The sequence below is a fragment of the Asparagus officinalis genome, chromosome 5, assembly GCF_001876935.1.
Source record: "Asparagus officinalis chromosome 5, Aspof.V1, whole genome shotgun sequence".
In the NCBI taxonomy this organism is placed as follows: Eukaryota; Viridiplantae; Streptophyta; class Magnoliopsida; order Asparagales; family Asparagaceae; genus Asparagus; species Asparagus officinalis.
In genome coordinates, this window is record NC_033798.1 from 61,875,138 (window position 1) to 61,892,093 (window position 16,956).

The 16,956-nt window shown below is 37.1% G+C and overlaps 1 protein-coding gene across 1 annotated transcript; it reads right to left on the bottom strand.

The window, feature by feature from the left end:
• Positions 638-13,253, bottom strand: LOC109843559 (3-oxoacyl-[acyl-carrier-protein] reductase, chloroplastic-like). Its single transcript, XM_020412498.1, has 3 exons — positions 13,100-13,253; positions 10,606-10,835; positions 638-1,153 (listed from the first exon to the last, which is right to left on the bottom strand). The coding sequence occupies exons 1-3, from the start codon at positions 13,236-13,238 to the stop codon at positions 875-877; spliced, it is 648 nt and encodes a 215-aa protein (XP_020268087.1). The 5' UTR covers positions 13,239-13,253; the 3' UTR covers positions 638-874.

The window sequence follows — 16,956 nt, forward strand, 5'->3', positions numbered from 1 at the left end:
GCCACTGTTCCCCTCTTCCGCGCATCTTTGACATCCCTTCCTCTCCAAACACCCCTCCTCCACTACCCCCAGGCCGACCTTGGCCTCATCCCCATTCGCACCCACCTCCCATTCCTCAACGGCGACGATACCCCATTCATCCAAGAGAATGCCTCAGCCATGCTCCACTGTTGGATACGAATCATAGCACATTGATACAACTTCGACTCCCACTAATGGCTCTCCATCTCCATTCAATCCAACGTTAACGCCGCTGAGGATTTGTGGTGAGGAGATGCAACATCTGTTCCTTGAGCCAGAGTGGCCTCCACAAACATAGCTACTCATGGAGGAAGCAAGACAGCAATTTCAGCCCTTCAGATGGGATAAGGGTTCATGGGTCGACCTGGTGGATGCTACTGCTCCAAGAACAGCAATACAAGATAAGCAGTTGGCCATGGCTCAGGCTGAATGAGGGGTTGAAGACAAGGATAAAAGGGACAATACAAACTTAACGTTACCGGGATTAGAGTCAAAGACAAACAGAATTAAACCGTTGGGATTAATTTGCAATAACTTAAGGTTTCGGGTGACTTACTTGAAAATATGATGATTTGCATGACTCATCTCAAAATACGTGAGATTTGGGGGTCCGATATCTCAAAAACACAATATTATTTCACCAAGTAACAGAAAATATGCGAACTTTATTTAGAACACAAATGAAGAATGAGATTCTGACATAACAGCTCAAAAATTAAGTACACCTTTTTTTTCTCTGAACCCAGGTGCGCGTATTCATATAACCAATGAATAGAGGTATATGCCAACAAATAAACCGGATCCTGTAAAGCACTGAATTTGCACTCGTCCATTGTTATGCCAGAGCTTCAGCTCATAGAGAGGAGTAAATAGGGAGACCAGGTAGAGTTACGCCAGCATCAATAATGAAGATATTGCCCGTTACATACTGCGATGAATCATGTATCAAGTATCGCACAAGGGATGTCACTGCTGGGTCTAGTGTGCCATAGGTTTTTAGAGGAACTGTTTTCATTGCCACTTTGTTAAGCCATTCCTTCTGCACAAGACCCTCAGTTATCTCAGACTTGAATAACCCAGGTGCTATAGAATTCACTCTGATGTTGTGCACTCCCAGCTCCAAGGCCATAACCTACCAATAGTAATAACATGAATTGAACTTCCATGACAAAGTCTGTGGCCGTTTGATGCAAAACCAATATTGAAACCATGTGTTTTCTTTTAACAACTCTGTTGTGGTTATGTACAAGACGAGGTGGAATAGCTTTTGTACTCTGTAGAGATCAGTACAATGAATCTTTGTCCTGAAAACAACTACTATCGACACCTGAAAAACTTTGGGTTGGTTCCCACAATCCCCAAAAATTTGTTTTTCCCTTTTATTCCTACGAAACACCCTAAACTTTTAATGTTGTCAGTCTCGAACTGTAATCTCCTTCAAGGATTTGTTGCAATTGAAGAGATCCCTGTAATGACTCTTGAATCATGGAAATGTCTCTTCAACCGGATGAGTTTTGATTAGGAAAGCATCTTGAATTAAGCTGACATTTCATAGTTTCTTAATAATCGATGGATACAATGTGTAATACATGAGATTTGGATGTAGACAAGAGATATAAAAAAATCAGGAGCTCCATCTTGACCTGTGCACGCGGAAAAAGAAAATTGGGGGTTTTCATAGAAAATGTTAAGGGGCTTTAGTGGGGGAAAAAGTTTACAGGAGTTTAGAGGAAACAGCCCAAAGTTTTTGGCATTTTGTAAAATTTACCCTTTACTATTAGGGTACAACTTACATAAGAAAACTAACATGAGAGTTAAACATGAACTGATCAAAGAATATGTACTCGGAAGATTGGCAACAGCAAGGAAGCTAAAATCTAAGTAATTATTTGGGAAGATTGGCAAACACAAACTTCACTTAGGTGAATAGGAGGGGGTTCCTGTTCAACATAGTTTCTTAATTCTAGTTCCAATTACATCAAACTTTATTTGGGAATATCTCTTCAATTGAATGAGTTTTGATGAAAAACCCATATTGAAACTGAGATTTCATAATTTCTGAATATTCAACAGATACAGTAATATAATACAAGAGATTTAAATGTAAACAAGAGGAAAAAAAGATCAGAAGCTCCATCTTGGCCTGTGCATGAGGAAAAAGAAAGTTGGGGGATTTCGTGGGACACGTCACGGGCGTCTTAATGGGGGGAAAATGTTTATGGGAGTTTCGAGGAAACAGTCCAAAGTTTTTGGGCATTTTGCGAAATTTACCCTTTACTATTACTAGGGTACAACTTACATAAGAAAACTAACATGAGAGTTAACATCAAAGATTGACAAACACAAACTTGACATGGGTGAATGGGAGGGGGTTCCTGTTCAATATAAGATTTTTTTTTGGGGTCATAATTCCACTCACTTCAGACTTTATTTGGAAAGATTAGAAAACATAAACTCTATACTGCAATTAACATCAAAGAATAGTATTTGGGAAGATTGGAAAACACAAACTCCTCCACATGGACTACTATTTTATTGTACTACAATTTTCATAAGAAAAGGCATGACAGCTAACATCAAAGAATAGGTATTTGGAAAGATTGACAACCACCTAGGTTACCTGGACACTTCACCTAGGCTACCCGCATCCGTGTCTGTGTCCGACACTCCTTGGACACTTCTTGGATATATACATACATTTATTCAAACGTGTACTCAATTATATAACACATGTTCTAGTTCAAAAAAATCATGATACACTTCTTGAATGTATATCGTACACTTCTCAAATTTATGCAACCCATTGGATTCGGAAGATGGTACAAGTTAGTTTAGCTTATAAGTATGATTTTAAAAGGTCGTTTGGGTATCTAGTTCAAATATGAGTGGGTTTTCAATTTATAATCTACTTGATAAAAAAAATAACAATGGTATAAGGATTTTAGTTCTCATAACATGTGAATGAAAAACAATATCGATCTCAAGTAGATTATTAATTTTAATATGTATGTATATAGTGGTGTCCTTGTATCCTACCTTTTACTATTTTCCCGTGTCCCATATCCGTACTCGTGTTCGTGTGCACACCAGCACCCATATTCATGCAACATAGACAAACATGCTTCACATGGGAAACAAGTAATGAGTTGGTCCAAGAGAGAAATGGGATTTTGTAAATATATGTCCTTGAATCTTCAATATTTTGAAATAAGTATCTTAAATCATTGCAATTGCTATTAGGTACCTGAATTCTTACTAGTTGTTTCAAAATTAGTCCCTCAAATCATTGATATTGCAATCATGTCCCCTAGTTCTTATATGGTGTTTTACTTAATTCCTCCAATTAAGATTATTGAATTGGGGGATCAAATAGAAACTTCAATGATTTGAGTGACTAATTTCAAAATACTAAAATTTGAAAGAACAATAAGGAAAAAACCTTTTTTTTAGATCTAGATTTAAAGTTTTTATCTCCTGAATTTTATCGGTAACACAAAAAAAGTGACATGACAACTAAAACATCAAACAAAAGGTCATTTGGATAGATTGGCGCATACAAACTTTCAAGGGAAAATATAAAACAATAGAAAAAAGTTATGAGTTGGTAAAGGAGAGAAATTGGAAGATGAAACAGTCAAATTGCATCTTTTGAATTTTATCAGCAAAAAGTCTACGATGTCATCCCTAAAACTCCAAAAGAATTGGAGATACCTCTATAGAAGAATCAAATAAACAGAACAAACTTATGGGTATTTTATTAAGAATATAAAACTATTGAGGGACTGGACATAATCCTCATAAGAATGTCAACTATATTTAGATCATTAATTAGATCTTTTCCTTTGCAAGTTTACTAGTTTATAGTTTGGGTTTTTTTTCCTAGAAGCCACCCTAAAAATAGGGTAATCATACGTAAACAACCATTCATTTTTTATTTATACGTAAACCACCTTTAAAGTCGGTTTTTGTTGTAATCACCCAATTAAGATTATTGAATTGGGGGATCAAATAGAAACTTCAATGATTTGAGTGACTAATTTCAAAATACTAAAATTTGAAAGAACAATAAGGAAAAAACCTTTTTTTTAGATCTAGATTTAAAGTTTTATCTCCTGAATTTTATCGGTAACACAAAAAAAGTGACATGACAACTAAAACATCAAACAAAAGGTCATTTGGATAGATTGGCGCATACAAACTTTCAAGGGAAAATATAAAACAATAGAAAAAAGTTATGAGTTGGTAAAGGAGAGAAATTGGAAGATGATACAGTCAAATTGCATCTTTTGAATTTTATCAGCAAAAAGTCTACGATGTCATCCCTAAAACTCCAAAAGAATTGGAGATACCTCTATAGAAGAATCAAATAAACAGAACAAACTTATGGGTATTTTATTAAGAATATAAAACTATTGAGGGACTGGACATAATCCTCATAAGAATGTCAACTATATTTAGATCATTAATTAGATCTTTTCCTTTGCAAGTTTACTAGTTTATAGTTTGGGTTTTTTTTTTCCTAGAAGTCACCCTAAAAATAGGGTAATCATACGTAAACAACCTTTCATTTTTGATTTATACGTAAACCACCTTTAAAGCCGGTTTTTGTTGCAATCACCCACCTCCCAGTCAAATTTTTACTAAAAACCAAAAATAAGCTTTAAAATTCACGTTCAAGGTACGTGAGTTGTGAAAAGTGAGTCATGTACATTGAATGCGAGTTTTTTAAGGGTAATTTTGGGGTTTAAGTGAAGAAATTTACTGGGAGGCAATTGATTGCGATAAAAACCAACTTTAAAGGTGGTTTGTGTATAAATTGAAAATGAAATGTGGTTTTTGTAAAATTTGTGAAAACGGCGAAGGAATTAAGAAAAACGTGAAGAATAAGCAAAACAGACTCCACCACACCCTGGTGTGGTGTCTGCCATGAGTGTGACAGAATCTGCCCTGTCTGCCATGGGTGTGGTGTCTGCCACACCCTGGTGTGACAGAATCTGTCCTGTTTGTCATGGGTGTGGTGTGTGCCACACCAGGGTGTGGCAGACTCGTTTTTAGAATCCTAATCTATTTGGGATTGTGTTTTGTTATAAATAGAAACACGTTTTTTAGGGTTTCTAAATGAGAGAATTAGCATTGTTTTGAGTACTTTGAGAGGGAGATATTGTGAGGGAGTTGAGAGCTTTGGTTAGGGTTATATTTGAGTGATTTTGTGAGTTATAACCAGTTGTATTTCTCCTCCATATAGTGAAATCTCCTCATCCTCCCCGTGGACGTAGGCAATTGCCGAACCACGTAAATTCCTGTGTTTGTGTGATTTTGATCGTTATTTTGTGAATTGCACTCGTGTTTGGTTTTGGTTTTCTTCTCTCATCGCTCACCTGCAACAAGAGGTATCAGAGCTCAGATTTCAGATCTAAGATTTTGGATTAGGTGGAGGAAGATTCAGTTGAAAGCTTGGTTCTTAGAGTTCTAGACTTTGGTGGAGTTAGGGTTTGAAGTTGTCGTTGAAGATCTCGCTTTCCTCGTTTGGTTAGGAGTTCTATTTGGAATCCAATCTAGGCTTCAGTTGGGTAACTTCTAAATTCTATAAAGTTTGAATCTTTCTTTGTAATTTAAAGTTTGTGATTATGGGTGAAGAAGTTGGTGAAAACATGACGGGTACAGTTCAAGTGGGTTTTCTGAACACTAAGATTAGTGTAGTAAAATATGACGGCAAAATCAATTTTGATTTGTGGATGAGCGACGTACAGGATGCGCTCAATGCTCAAAATTTGAAGGAGACCATCATGGTCGATGTGAGGCCACCTAAATATGAAGAGGCGGTATGGGAAAAGATGAATAGGAACGTTTGTGGGGTGATCAGGTCCTGTTTGGAACAGAAGCTGAAATATGATGTGATTGGGGTGACGTCTGCGATGAAGATGTGGGAAATTCTTAACAATAAGTATCTTACGAAGAGTGTTGAGAACATGTTGCATTTGCTGTGTAGGTTATTCAGATTCCAGATGTCCCGAGACACCTCGTTTGCGGCTCATGTGAACAACTACACTAAGTTATTGTCGGACTTGGCGAACATGGATGAGAAGATCATGGATGAGTACAAGGCTATTATTCTTTTGGACTCCTTACCGGATGAGGAGTATGATACCTTCGTGCTTATTTTGCTGAACGGGAGATCTTCTATCACTTATAGTGAAGTGACTAACGCATTGACTAACTACGATTTGAGGAGGAAGGATAAGGAGACTTCCCGCGCTAGTACTTCAGGAGAGGCCTTATTGACGAGAGGTAGAAACTCATATCAGAAAGGTGAAAATAGAGGGAGGTCAAAGTCAAGAGGTCGTCACCAGCTTGAAAAGAACCAATGTGCATTGTGTAAGGAGCAAGGACATTGGAAGAGAGATTGCCCAAAGGTCAAAAAAAAAGAGAATAGCAAGAATAAGGACCCGAAGGCCAATAAGGTAAATGTTACGAAAGGCAATGATTCCGATAATTCGAGCTTTTCTCTTTTGATTACTCCGGAGGTGAACCATTTGGATGCATCGGATTGGATGCTTGATTCTGACGCTACTTATCATGTGACTCCTAGACGAGATTGGTTTTCATCGTTTAAGAGACTCGACGGGGATGTTGTCATGAAAAATGATCAATCCTGTAGCATTTGTGGGATAGGTACTGTGAGGATTCGGATGCACGATGGAGTAGTCCGTGAGTTGAAAGAGGTGAGATTTGTTCCTCAACTAAAAAAGAATCTTATCTCAGTTGGAGCTTTGGAGGCTAAGGGATTCAGGGTGATCTTTGAGGACGCTGTAGCGAAGGTTACTAAGGGATCTTTGGTAGTGATGAAGGGAGTCCGCAGTCAAAATTTATACTATCTGAAGGGGAGCACCGAGATTGACCAGGTTGCTTCAGCTACTTCAGAGACGGACATGAGTAGGTTTTGACATTACAGGTTAGGGCACACAGGAAAGAAATCACTGCAGGCTTTGTGCAAGCAGGAACTATTGAAGGGAGTCAAGAGTGGTAAAATAGAATTCTATGAGCATTGTGTACTTGACAAAAAGACAAAGGTGAAGTTCGGGACGGCCATTCATAGGACGAGGGGCATCTTGGACTACATGCACACAGATGTTTGGGGTCCCACCAAGACTGCATCACTTGGTGGTTGACATTGGTTCGTCACGTTTGTTGATGACTATTCTAGACGTTGTTGGGTGTACACCATGAAGCATAAGAATAAAGTCCTAAATTTATTTGTGGAGTGGAAGAAAATATTAGAACTACAGACTAGGAGAAAGATCAAGACGTTACGATCCGACAACGACGACGAGTATACTTCAGACCCCTTTCAGCAACTATGTCGGGACGATGACATAGAGAGGCACTTCACAGTTAGTCATACACTGCAGCAAAATGAGGTGACAGAGAGATTAAATCGATCTTTGCTGGAGAAGATTCGATGTTTATTAGCGCATAGTGGTTTGGAGAAGATCTTTTGGGCTGAGGCAGTTTCATATGCGAGCCACCTCATTAATAGATTACCTTCATCTGCGATTGAGGAAAAGACCCCTATAGAGATGTGGTCGGGAGAGACAGCACATGACTATGACCAGCTTAAGATATTTGGTTGCCCTGTATATTATCATGTTAGAACTGATAAGTTAAAACCTCGAGCTAGGAATGTCATATTTGTAGGATTCAAATGTGGTGTTAAAGGATACAAGCTTTGGAATCCAGTTAATAAGAAGATTGTGCTGAGTAGGAACGTCACATTCGATGAGGCTTCTATTTTGAAGCTTCTCAGCTCTCATCAGGTGGAGAGCGACCCGACAAATGATATATCGCAGGTGATGGAGATTGATGCAGCTCCACAGTGTCCAGATGGTGCAGTATCCATTAGAGTGCCGACTGAGGTGACGCCAGGCGAGCACGACGGTGATGCAGAGGATACGGGTACTCATGTGTAGGATTAGGGACCAACGGCTCAGGTTTAGGATTCTATTACGGTTCGGAGATAGAGGAGAGACATATGGGTGCTAGTACGGTATGCCGACACAGTTGCATATGCACTTTCGGTGGAGAGTATCAATGAGATGATACATACTACTTTCATAGAGACCGAACAGAGTTCGGAGGCTGATTCGTGACAGGTAGCTATGCAGGAGGAGATGGAGTCTCTTCATAAGAACAATACATAGGAGCTTATTGAGCTTCCAAATGGGCGGAAGGCGATTGGGTGCAAGTGGGTATACACGAAGAAGGAGGGCATTAAGGATACTCCATTGAGGTTCAAAGCTAGGTTGGTTGCGAAGGACTATGCACAGGAGGAAGGTATTGACTATAATGAGGTTTTCTCTCCGGTGGTGAAGCATTCTTCGATTCGGATTCTGCTAGCTTTGGTGATATAGTATGGATTAGAGTTAGATCAGTTGGATGTGAAGATGATATTTCTTCATGGTGATCTTGATGAAGAAATATATATGACTCAGCCATTGGGATTCCGAGCTGCAGGGAAAGATAAGTTAGTTTGCAGGTTAAAGAAATCGTTATACGGTTTGAAGCAGTCTCCTCGATAATGGTATAAGCGATTTAATGGTTTTATGCTTGGTCATTCGTACACTCGGAACCAGTTTGATCCTTACGTGTATTTTCGCAAGTTAAGAGGAGGTGCGTATATCTATTTGTTACTTTATATCGATGACATGTTAGCTGCCTCTACTTTCAGGTCGGCTATAGATGAGTTGAAAATTCAGCTTTTAAATGAGTTTGAGATGAAGGACTTGGGTGAGGCCAAACGTATTTTGAGAATGGAGATCGGTAGAGACAAGAAAAATGGTAAAATTTGTTTGATACAGATGGCTTATTTGAAGAAGGTACTACAGCGATTTTATGTTAGCATGGATACGAAGTCAGTTAGTGTACCATTAGGAGCTCATTTGAAGCTTTCAACTGATCTTTCACCGAAGTCAGTTGAAGATCGAGCGTTGATGTCGAAAACTCCATATGCGAGTGCTGTTGGGAGCTTGATGTATGCGATGGTATGTACGAGACCGGATTTGTCACAGGCGGTGAGCATGATTTCGAGATACATGCACGATCCAGGAGTGGGTCATTGGGACGTCGTGAGATGAATTTTGAGGTACATTGGAGGTACGCTCAATGTTGATTTGATTTATGAGCGGGACACTACAGGTGGGCAGTTGTGCATTGGATATGTGGATTCGGATTATGCCAGAGATTTGGATAAGCGCCGATCTACTACGGGGTATGTGTTTACTTTGACCCATACGTCGGTGTGTTGGAAATACACCTTACAGTCTACGGTGGCTTTGTCTACGACGGAGGCAGAGTATATGACGATTACGGAGGCTATGAATGAGACTATTTGGCTTCGAAGACTTTTGAAGGAACTTGGTATATCGCAGCGGTCCGTCACCATTCATTGTGATAGCATGAGTGCTATCTATTTGACGAAGAATCAGGTTTTTCATGCGAGGACGAAGCACATTGATGTTCGTTATCACTTCGTTCGGGATGTTCTTGAAGATGATGATGTGGAGATTGTGAAAGTCCACACGAAGGATAATCTGGCGGATATGCTCACTAAGGTGGTTCCGAGCAACAAGTTTGATCATTGTCGAAACTTGTTGTACATTCGATATTGTTGAGGCCGTTGACGGCCATTTGGATGAACGGGCGGCTTGGTCCCTTGGGAGAGAGGGTACGTAGGTAACCATATTGGTGCAACCGAGTTTGGAGAAACGACGCATTGGTGCTCATGTTGGTGTCGGCTCAGTGTTGAGAACACTTCGCCGATGTGGAGAATTGTAAAAACGGCGAAGGAATTGAGAAAAACGTGAAGAATAAGCAAAACAGACTCCACCATACCCTGATGTGGTGTCTTCCATGAGTGTGACAGATTCTGCCCTATCTGCCATGGGTGTGTTGTCTGCCACACCCTGGTGTGGCAGAATCTGTCATGTTTGTCATGGGTGTGGTGTGTGCCACACCAGGGTGTGGCAGACTCGTTTTTATAATCCTAATCTATTTGGGATTGTGTTTTATTATAAATAGAACCACGTTTTTTAGGGTTTCTAAAGGAGAGAATTAGCATTGTTTTGAGCACTTTGAGAGAGATATTGTGAGGGAGTTGAGAGCTTTGGTTAGGGTTATATTTGAGTGATTTTGTGAGTTGTAATCCGTTATATTTCTCCTCCATATAGTGAAATCTCTCCATCATCTCCCCGTGGACGTAGGCAATTGCCGAACCACGTAAATTCCTGTGTTTGTGTGTGATTTTGGTCGTTATTTTGTGAATTGCACTCGTGTTTGGTTTTGGTTTTCTTCTCTCATCGCTCACCGACTCGTTTGGTTGTCGAGCACGCTTCCGCACGGCGTGCAACAAAATTACCCTATTTTAAAGGCGGTTCCTAGGAAAACCTTATAGTTTATACATATATACTAAAAACCATTACCTCCCTTGTTGCTAGTCTATCCCATCTGTATTTAGTTTAGCACTAAAGAATCATGTAAACAAAAATATAATTGCAAGTATCAGAAATAAACAATTTTCAATAATAGTACCTTTGTAAGAGCAATCACTCCTGCTTTTGATGCGGAATAAGCACTTCCTCCAGGTAATTGTCCACGCATGGTACCACCAATGGATGAAATATTGATTACAGACCCTTTCTGTTTTGTATCCCTCATCAATTTGCATACATACTTGGATACGAGCCACAATCCAGTTAAATTGGTGGAGATGTTAGCTTGCCATTCTTCTTCAGGCCAATCTATTGGAGAATATACACCACCTGAGGCATGTATACACGAAAATCAGAGGTGATGGGTATGATATGGCATAGAACCAAAATGAAGAATAGATCACAATAAAGAAGTTCGAAATATAAGTTGTGAAGCAAGCATCAGAAGAGATATATGCGTCTAATAATAAATAAAAAACGTCCATCCAGTAAAATTCATGCATGCAAAGAAATTACAAATAGGTAAATTGGGAAAAAAATCGAGTATCATGTAAAATAAGAACAAAACAAGGAAGACTAGAACTTGACCTTGTTATGAGGTCCTGAGGTATTCATTTAACTTGCTAGGAACTTATACATATTGCCTTCACTTGCCTCCGTTCTTGTTAAATGAGAATTCCAGAGTTTTAAAACTCACAGAACAGTCCATTTCATTCTTATAGCCAAAAGTCAGTGTAAGTATCAAACGGAACCTCCTAGCATTTACGTCATAATACAAACTTTTTGGTGATTATCTAAAAAAGATAAACCCATATAATTGCTAGATTCTCAGAAAATAAATGTAGAAAAGGTTCTCTGTAGTTCTTAAAAGGTCAACATGCTATGTCCGTAAAAGAGAGGAGATTAAACACATGCCTTAACATGTCATGAGAAAAGGATTTCAAATGACACCTGACAATACATTATTGAGAACTCAACTATTACTATTGCCAACAGTCTTTTTTAATAAAAAGTCACATATTTATTATTATTAAAATTCAACAATTTCTCATTATATCTTTTAACCTAAATATAGTGGACATTAAATTATGTGAGCTTCAATCTTGTTCATGAGATTGAATAATTTAGAATGATCTAGAACATTTACATGGAATATGATAATTTAGAATGATCTAGCGTAAAGGCAGAGGAAAAAAAAAGGAGGGAAAAAAATATTTCTTGTGAAATTATCAATATACCCTATCAATTACAATGGAAAGGAGAAAATGTCCTCCATTCCTTGATTTTTTTTTATTGCCCTCATTTGGTTTTTAATATAAGAGTATAGATAATAGATGTAAAACTAAAGATAGTGCTAAGGTTCAACTATACAATAGTTACAACAGAAGTTGCAAGACTCTTGTAAATAGTAGAACAAATGGTGTTAATCAAAGTTAGATTAGATGCATGAGAAATCTATGATTCGAGCCTTACAAATAATCAGGTAAAAGACAGCTACAGCCAGGAAACCAAAAGTGAACACGATGAAAACACCCGATATCCAACCTTGATTAAATTGTGGAAAAGTATCACCACTATTTAAGATAACTTTGATGGTAAACAATAATGTTATACAACCCAGCTGGAGCAAGCCCCTAAACTGAATCACTTTAGAGAACCTAATGTGACTTTAATATTCTGCTAATGTCACAAAGATCAGGTCTGCAAAATGAATATAGTAATATCAGATGTGGATTCTATATTGAACCGAAAAAATTAATTTAAAAAATGAATGTGTATATGATAAAAGAGAAGAAAGCATGAATCCATGTTCCTTCCCTTACAATTAAATTATTGTAATGCTATTATATGGAGTAGAGTTACTCTACCTATAAGGCTATAACATTAATCCTCGTGCTTAGTAGTTGAGTCAGATTAATGAGTTCCTTGTCACTGGATAATTGTATTTGCATTGATGAAAATCAAATATTACATGGCAACATACTTAGATATCATTGAACACTATCTATCTTAAATTGACATAGAAACTGTAATTTGGCCTCGCCAAGCCATGACCCAAACTTTTTATCATTAAGTGACAGATCATAAATTGTCAGCAAAAACTTAAAATTTCCATGTATTCTCTGCAAAACCTTAATAAATAAAATAAAATAAAAAATATAGCATGCCTAACAAGAAAACCAAAATGATCCACCCAATCTAAAATCACCAGAAAATACATAGTTCCCGAAAATACAACAAAACCCCATTACAATACCAAAGAAAAATCAGAGGTTTTCATACCACTTCTTATTTAGAACGAATTAACGAATTAATGAAATGAAGAAAAGAAAAAGATTTTATGAAGTTTCATATAGAGACGAAATCTGAAGGAAGAAAAAAACATCTCATCTTTTAAGCACAATCAACTCCAATTTATACACTAAAAACAAATCAAAATAGCATACGGCCGTTTACAAGTCTCAAATTTAATAACAACTAAAAATTACCTCTAATCCCCACACAGTTAAAAGTCCTAGACATCGTCACAGTAAATATCAGAGCAAACTTTACCGATCAACGTGAGAAATCAAAAGCGACAAAAGTTACTATACCTCGAACTCCGGCATTATTAACCAACACGTCGATCCGCCCAAACGCAGCCCACGCTTTTTTCACCGCCTTCTCGATCTCCGACCCCTTCGCACTCACGTCGAGCTCCACGGCCACGGATCGGACGGCCGAGATCTCCATATCCGACGGCGGAGGCGACGAAAATCCTCGTATTTTCACAATTTTCTTTATCAAAGCGGCTTGTCACAAATAGATATAAGACGAGGGCTTAAATTAAATTTTCCACAAAGAATAACAATTGAACAATTTTTCAAAATAGACCTTTTAAAATTTTTATTTTTCAAAATCGACCATGTTTTTTTTATTTATCAAAACCGACCCGTTTTTTTGATTAGCAGCCTAATCACATTCCTAAATAGTCGGGGTTGCCAACCCCGACTATTTAGGAGGGTGTTAAACCCTAATTAGAAGCCTTAAACCATACAAATTTAAGTCCTAAATAGTCGGGGTTGGCAACCCCGACTATTTAGGAATGTGATTAGGCTGCTAATCAAAAATACGGGTCGGTTTTGGTAAATAAAAAAAAATAGGGTCGATTTTGAAAAATAAAAATTTTAAAGGATCTGTTTTGAAAAATTGTTCTTTATAATTTATATAGAGAAATAAACAAATAACAATGGTGGCGTGGTACTTGCTACAGGATAAGAAGGGGAGCTAAGTAGTCAACAGCGCAATTCCTTCAAAAAGCGGGTGTTTCCCTTTCTATCTATAATTAGTAAAGCGAAAAGGACGGGAGGGCTAAAAATGGGCATCACTTTCGTAAGGCTAAACACGGCACTTAAATACCTATCCTAAGTTGTGGTAGGAGGTAACACTTTTATACTCTAAATTATTAAAAATTAGTACATTAGTACTTTTTGGTAGTTGTCATGAAAATATTCTTAGGAATATATCCTAACAACAAACAGAATGTATTAAAGTTTTACTTTCTTACAACTTTATGGTATCAAAGTGTTGTTTTCTTTTAACTTAGAGTATTAAAGTACTACTTTTTACAACTTAGAATATTTAAGTGTAAAGATGGTGAATCAATAGGGTATTTAAGTGTCGCTTTTTTTTATAAGTTAGAGCATCAAAGTGCTACTTTTTACAATTTAGGATATTTAAGTGCAAATATGGTGAAACAATAGGGCATTTAAGTGTCGTTTAGCCCTTTCATAATCCTACTAAAATGGAGGACCCGGAATGTGGGGGGTGGGGGGGGGGAGAGATTGAAAGCTTAAAGAAAAACTTTTTCATTATTTCAATATTTCCCTTTAGAGAAAACAAAGAAATTAAATGTGTATTAATTCTTGGAAAATTTGTGTTAAGACCCTAAAAAATAAAAAAACTCATGTGGCCCCAGCCCCTCCTATTATGGACCATGTGTATTAGCCCTAAAAATTCAAAATTTATGTGGCCCAGTCCTTCCAGCTCACACGTAGCCCATACGTATACGTATTTTGCCAAATCTCTCGAAAATGCCCTTCATTCACCGAAAGAATATTTCCAGAAGCTCTCCACTATAAATGCATTCTACATCTGGTTGAAAACTTTAGACTAAACCTAAAGGACTTGGGAATGAAATTGAAAGACACTCATGTTTTAGGGCACCTACTCCAATTAGCTTTTTATAAGTAAATTATAGCAAAATAGAATGATTATATGAAAGAAATTTATGACATAGATCCAATGACATATAGCATTACTATTAACTACTCTCCCGAGCAGTGGCAAATGCATTCTTTCTAGGAATTAGTCAAAGTTATACCATTCTTGTTGAAATTATGACATACTTGTTCAATATATGCAGTACAAGTTAACTTTTTTATATATACGTTAAGTTCATGCTGAACATTGTCAAGGTTATGGTGTAAATGTTAACGTTCTTATGTGTCTGTTAAGTTTATAAAACACATGTTACACTTGTCTTGTATAAGTCATGTTTATGTCATACCAGTTAAGGTCATGTTGCATTTGTTATGTTTATAGTATATATAACTATTATTTATTAAATTTTTTTTAAGTATGGTCATGTTACATCTAACATTGCTGAGTCTTTTAACAATTAGATAGGGGAAGCTCGATATCTTAACTTTTTATAGATTATTGAGCATATCCGTAAGCAAATTATGATTCACATAAATAAGTGACGCACAATTGCTAAACATAGAATGCATATCTTTGTCCTAAGGCGGAGTTAGTGTTTAAAGAAAATATGGATACAAGTTGTCCATTAGACGTTAAATAATCTACAGATAAAATATTCAAAGTGCAATCCCATAAAACAACACATATTGATTTGGACAAGAAGACATGCACCTACCAGGCTTGGGACGTAACTCGAATTCCTTATAAACATGCTTGTGCTATCATCATGTATATGAAAAGAGATGTTTATCAATGTTATGATTGGTTTATGTCTGTAGAAGTGTTCAAAAAGAGTTATGAGCTAATCATTTATCTCATACCAGATTATGAGAAGCGTAGTATACCAAGAGATGAGATCAACATAGTTTCACCACTTACTACTAAAAGGAAGGGTAGAAATAGAACAAGACTAATCAATAATAGAACAATTTATAAATGTACTTTGAAATGCTCTTGGTGCCATTTTAAAGGTCACAACCGAATGACGTACAATGAACCTAACGCTGATTGATATGAAATGCAATCATAATTTTAGAAGATTTATTTTGATTCTCATATTTTTTATGTTAATTATTCAGTGTTGACGTTAAGGTTATTTGATGTTACTTTTGGCATATTAATTTTTATCACTATTGTATGTACTTTTAAGCAGTAGCTGCTAATGTTCAATTTATTTGCAAATTATATGTCATATACCGTGTAGATGTTAAGCACCACATGTAACTATTAGCTCTAACATATGCATCTTACCTATCAAAAGTACCTATTAAAATAACAAGCAGCTATTAACTATCACAATAACATGTTAACTCTACCATGTACATGTTAATTATAACCAGTTCATGTTATGTACCACATGTACCTACTAACTTTAATAGGTACATGCTAACTATAAATCATTCTTGTTTGATATTACAGATATTTGTTAACTATAATATGTGCATGTTAAATATAACCCAAAAACTATACTGTTAAAATTCCAAATACGCAGATTGGTCAACCAAATGTACCATATACCACAAAAATACCCACAAGAATATTTCACATAAAACATAAACAAGTTATTATTATTTTTTCCGTCCACAATGCCTCATTCTCCAATCTTTCATCATTTATTTGTGTCGGGAATGAATTTTGGGTTATTCACATCTAGTGAGTCAGTGAGCTTTTTCAATTTCCAACCTTATATTATCAACTCGACTACAGCCTCACACGTAATACCTCCGATAAATCATCGACATGCATAACATGTAATATATCACTTCTATGGAGGATAATTCATATATAAAGGTAAATGTATATTCCACAGTCATAACCACATATTAAAAAATTAGGAAAGTGATAAGTTGCTAGAAGAGATAGAGCTCATATTACATTGATTGATGAACATTAAAAACAAAGTGATAGAGTTCATATGCAACATATGATCCCTTTTGCGGCTCGAACAAGTGACTTCATATTGATATGTTCTCCAAACTCTATGGATCCATGGCCGACCCAATAGCATGTTGTAGGAAGGCTCTGCATTAATGATGTAGCAGGTCACTTCCGTCTTCATGTTGCCCTACCGGCACTTGAGGCGGATCTTCCCCAGCGGCTGAGTTTCGATGGCGTTGAAGCCAAAGATGATGGTAGTCATTGCAGACAACCACTTTTGAGGCACCCCCAAGTATTTGATGAGCTTCAAGGGGACAATGCTCAGTGCAGA

Coding starts and splice junctions, on each gene's coding strand:
- LOC109843559 (XM_020412498.1), bottom strand. CDS start 13,238: ATGGAGATCTCGGCCGTCCGATCCGTGGCCGTGGAGCTCGACGTGAGT. Junction 10,836..13,099: donor TAATAATGCCGGAGTTCGAG/GTATAGTAACTT, acceptor TACATGCCTCAG/GTGGTGTATATTCTCCAATA. Junction 1,154..10,605: donor GAGTGATTGCTCTTACAAAG/GTACTATTATTG, acceptor TACTATTGGTAG/GTTATGGCCTTGGAGCTGGG.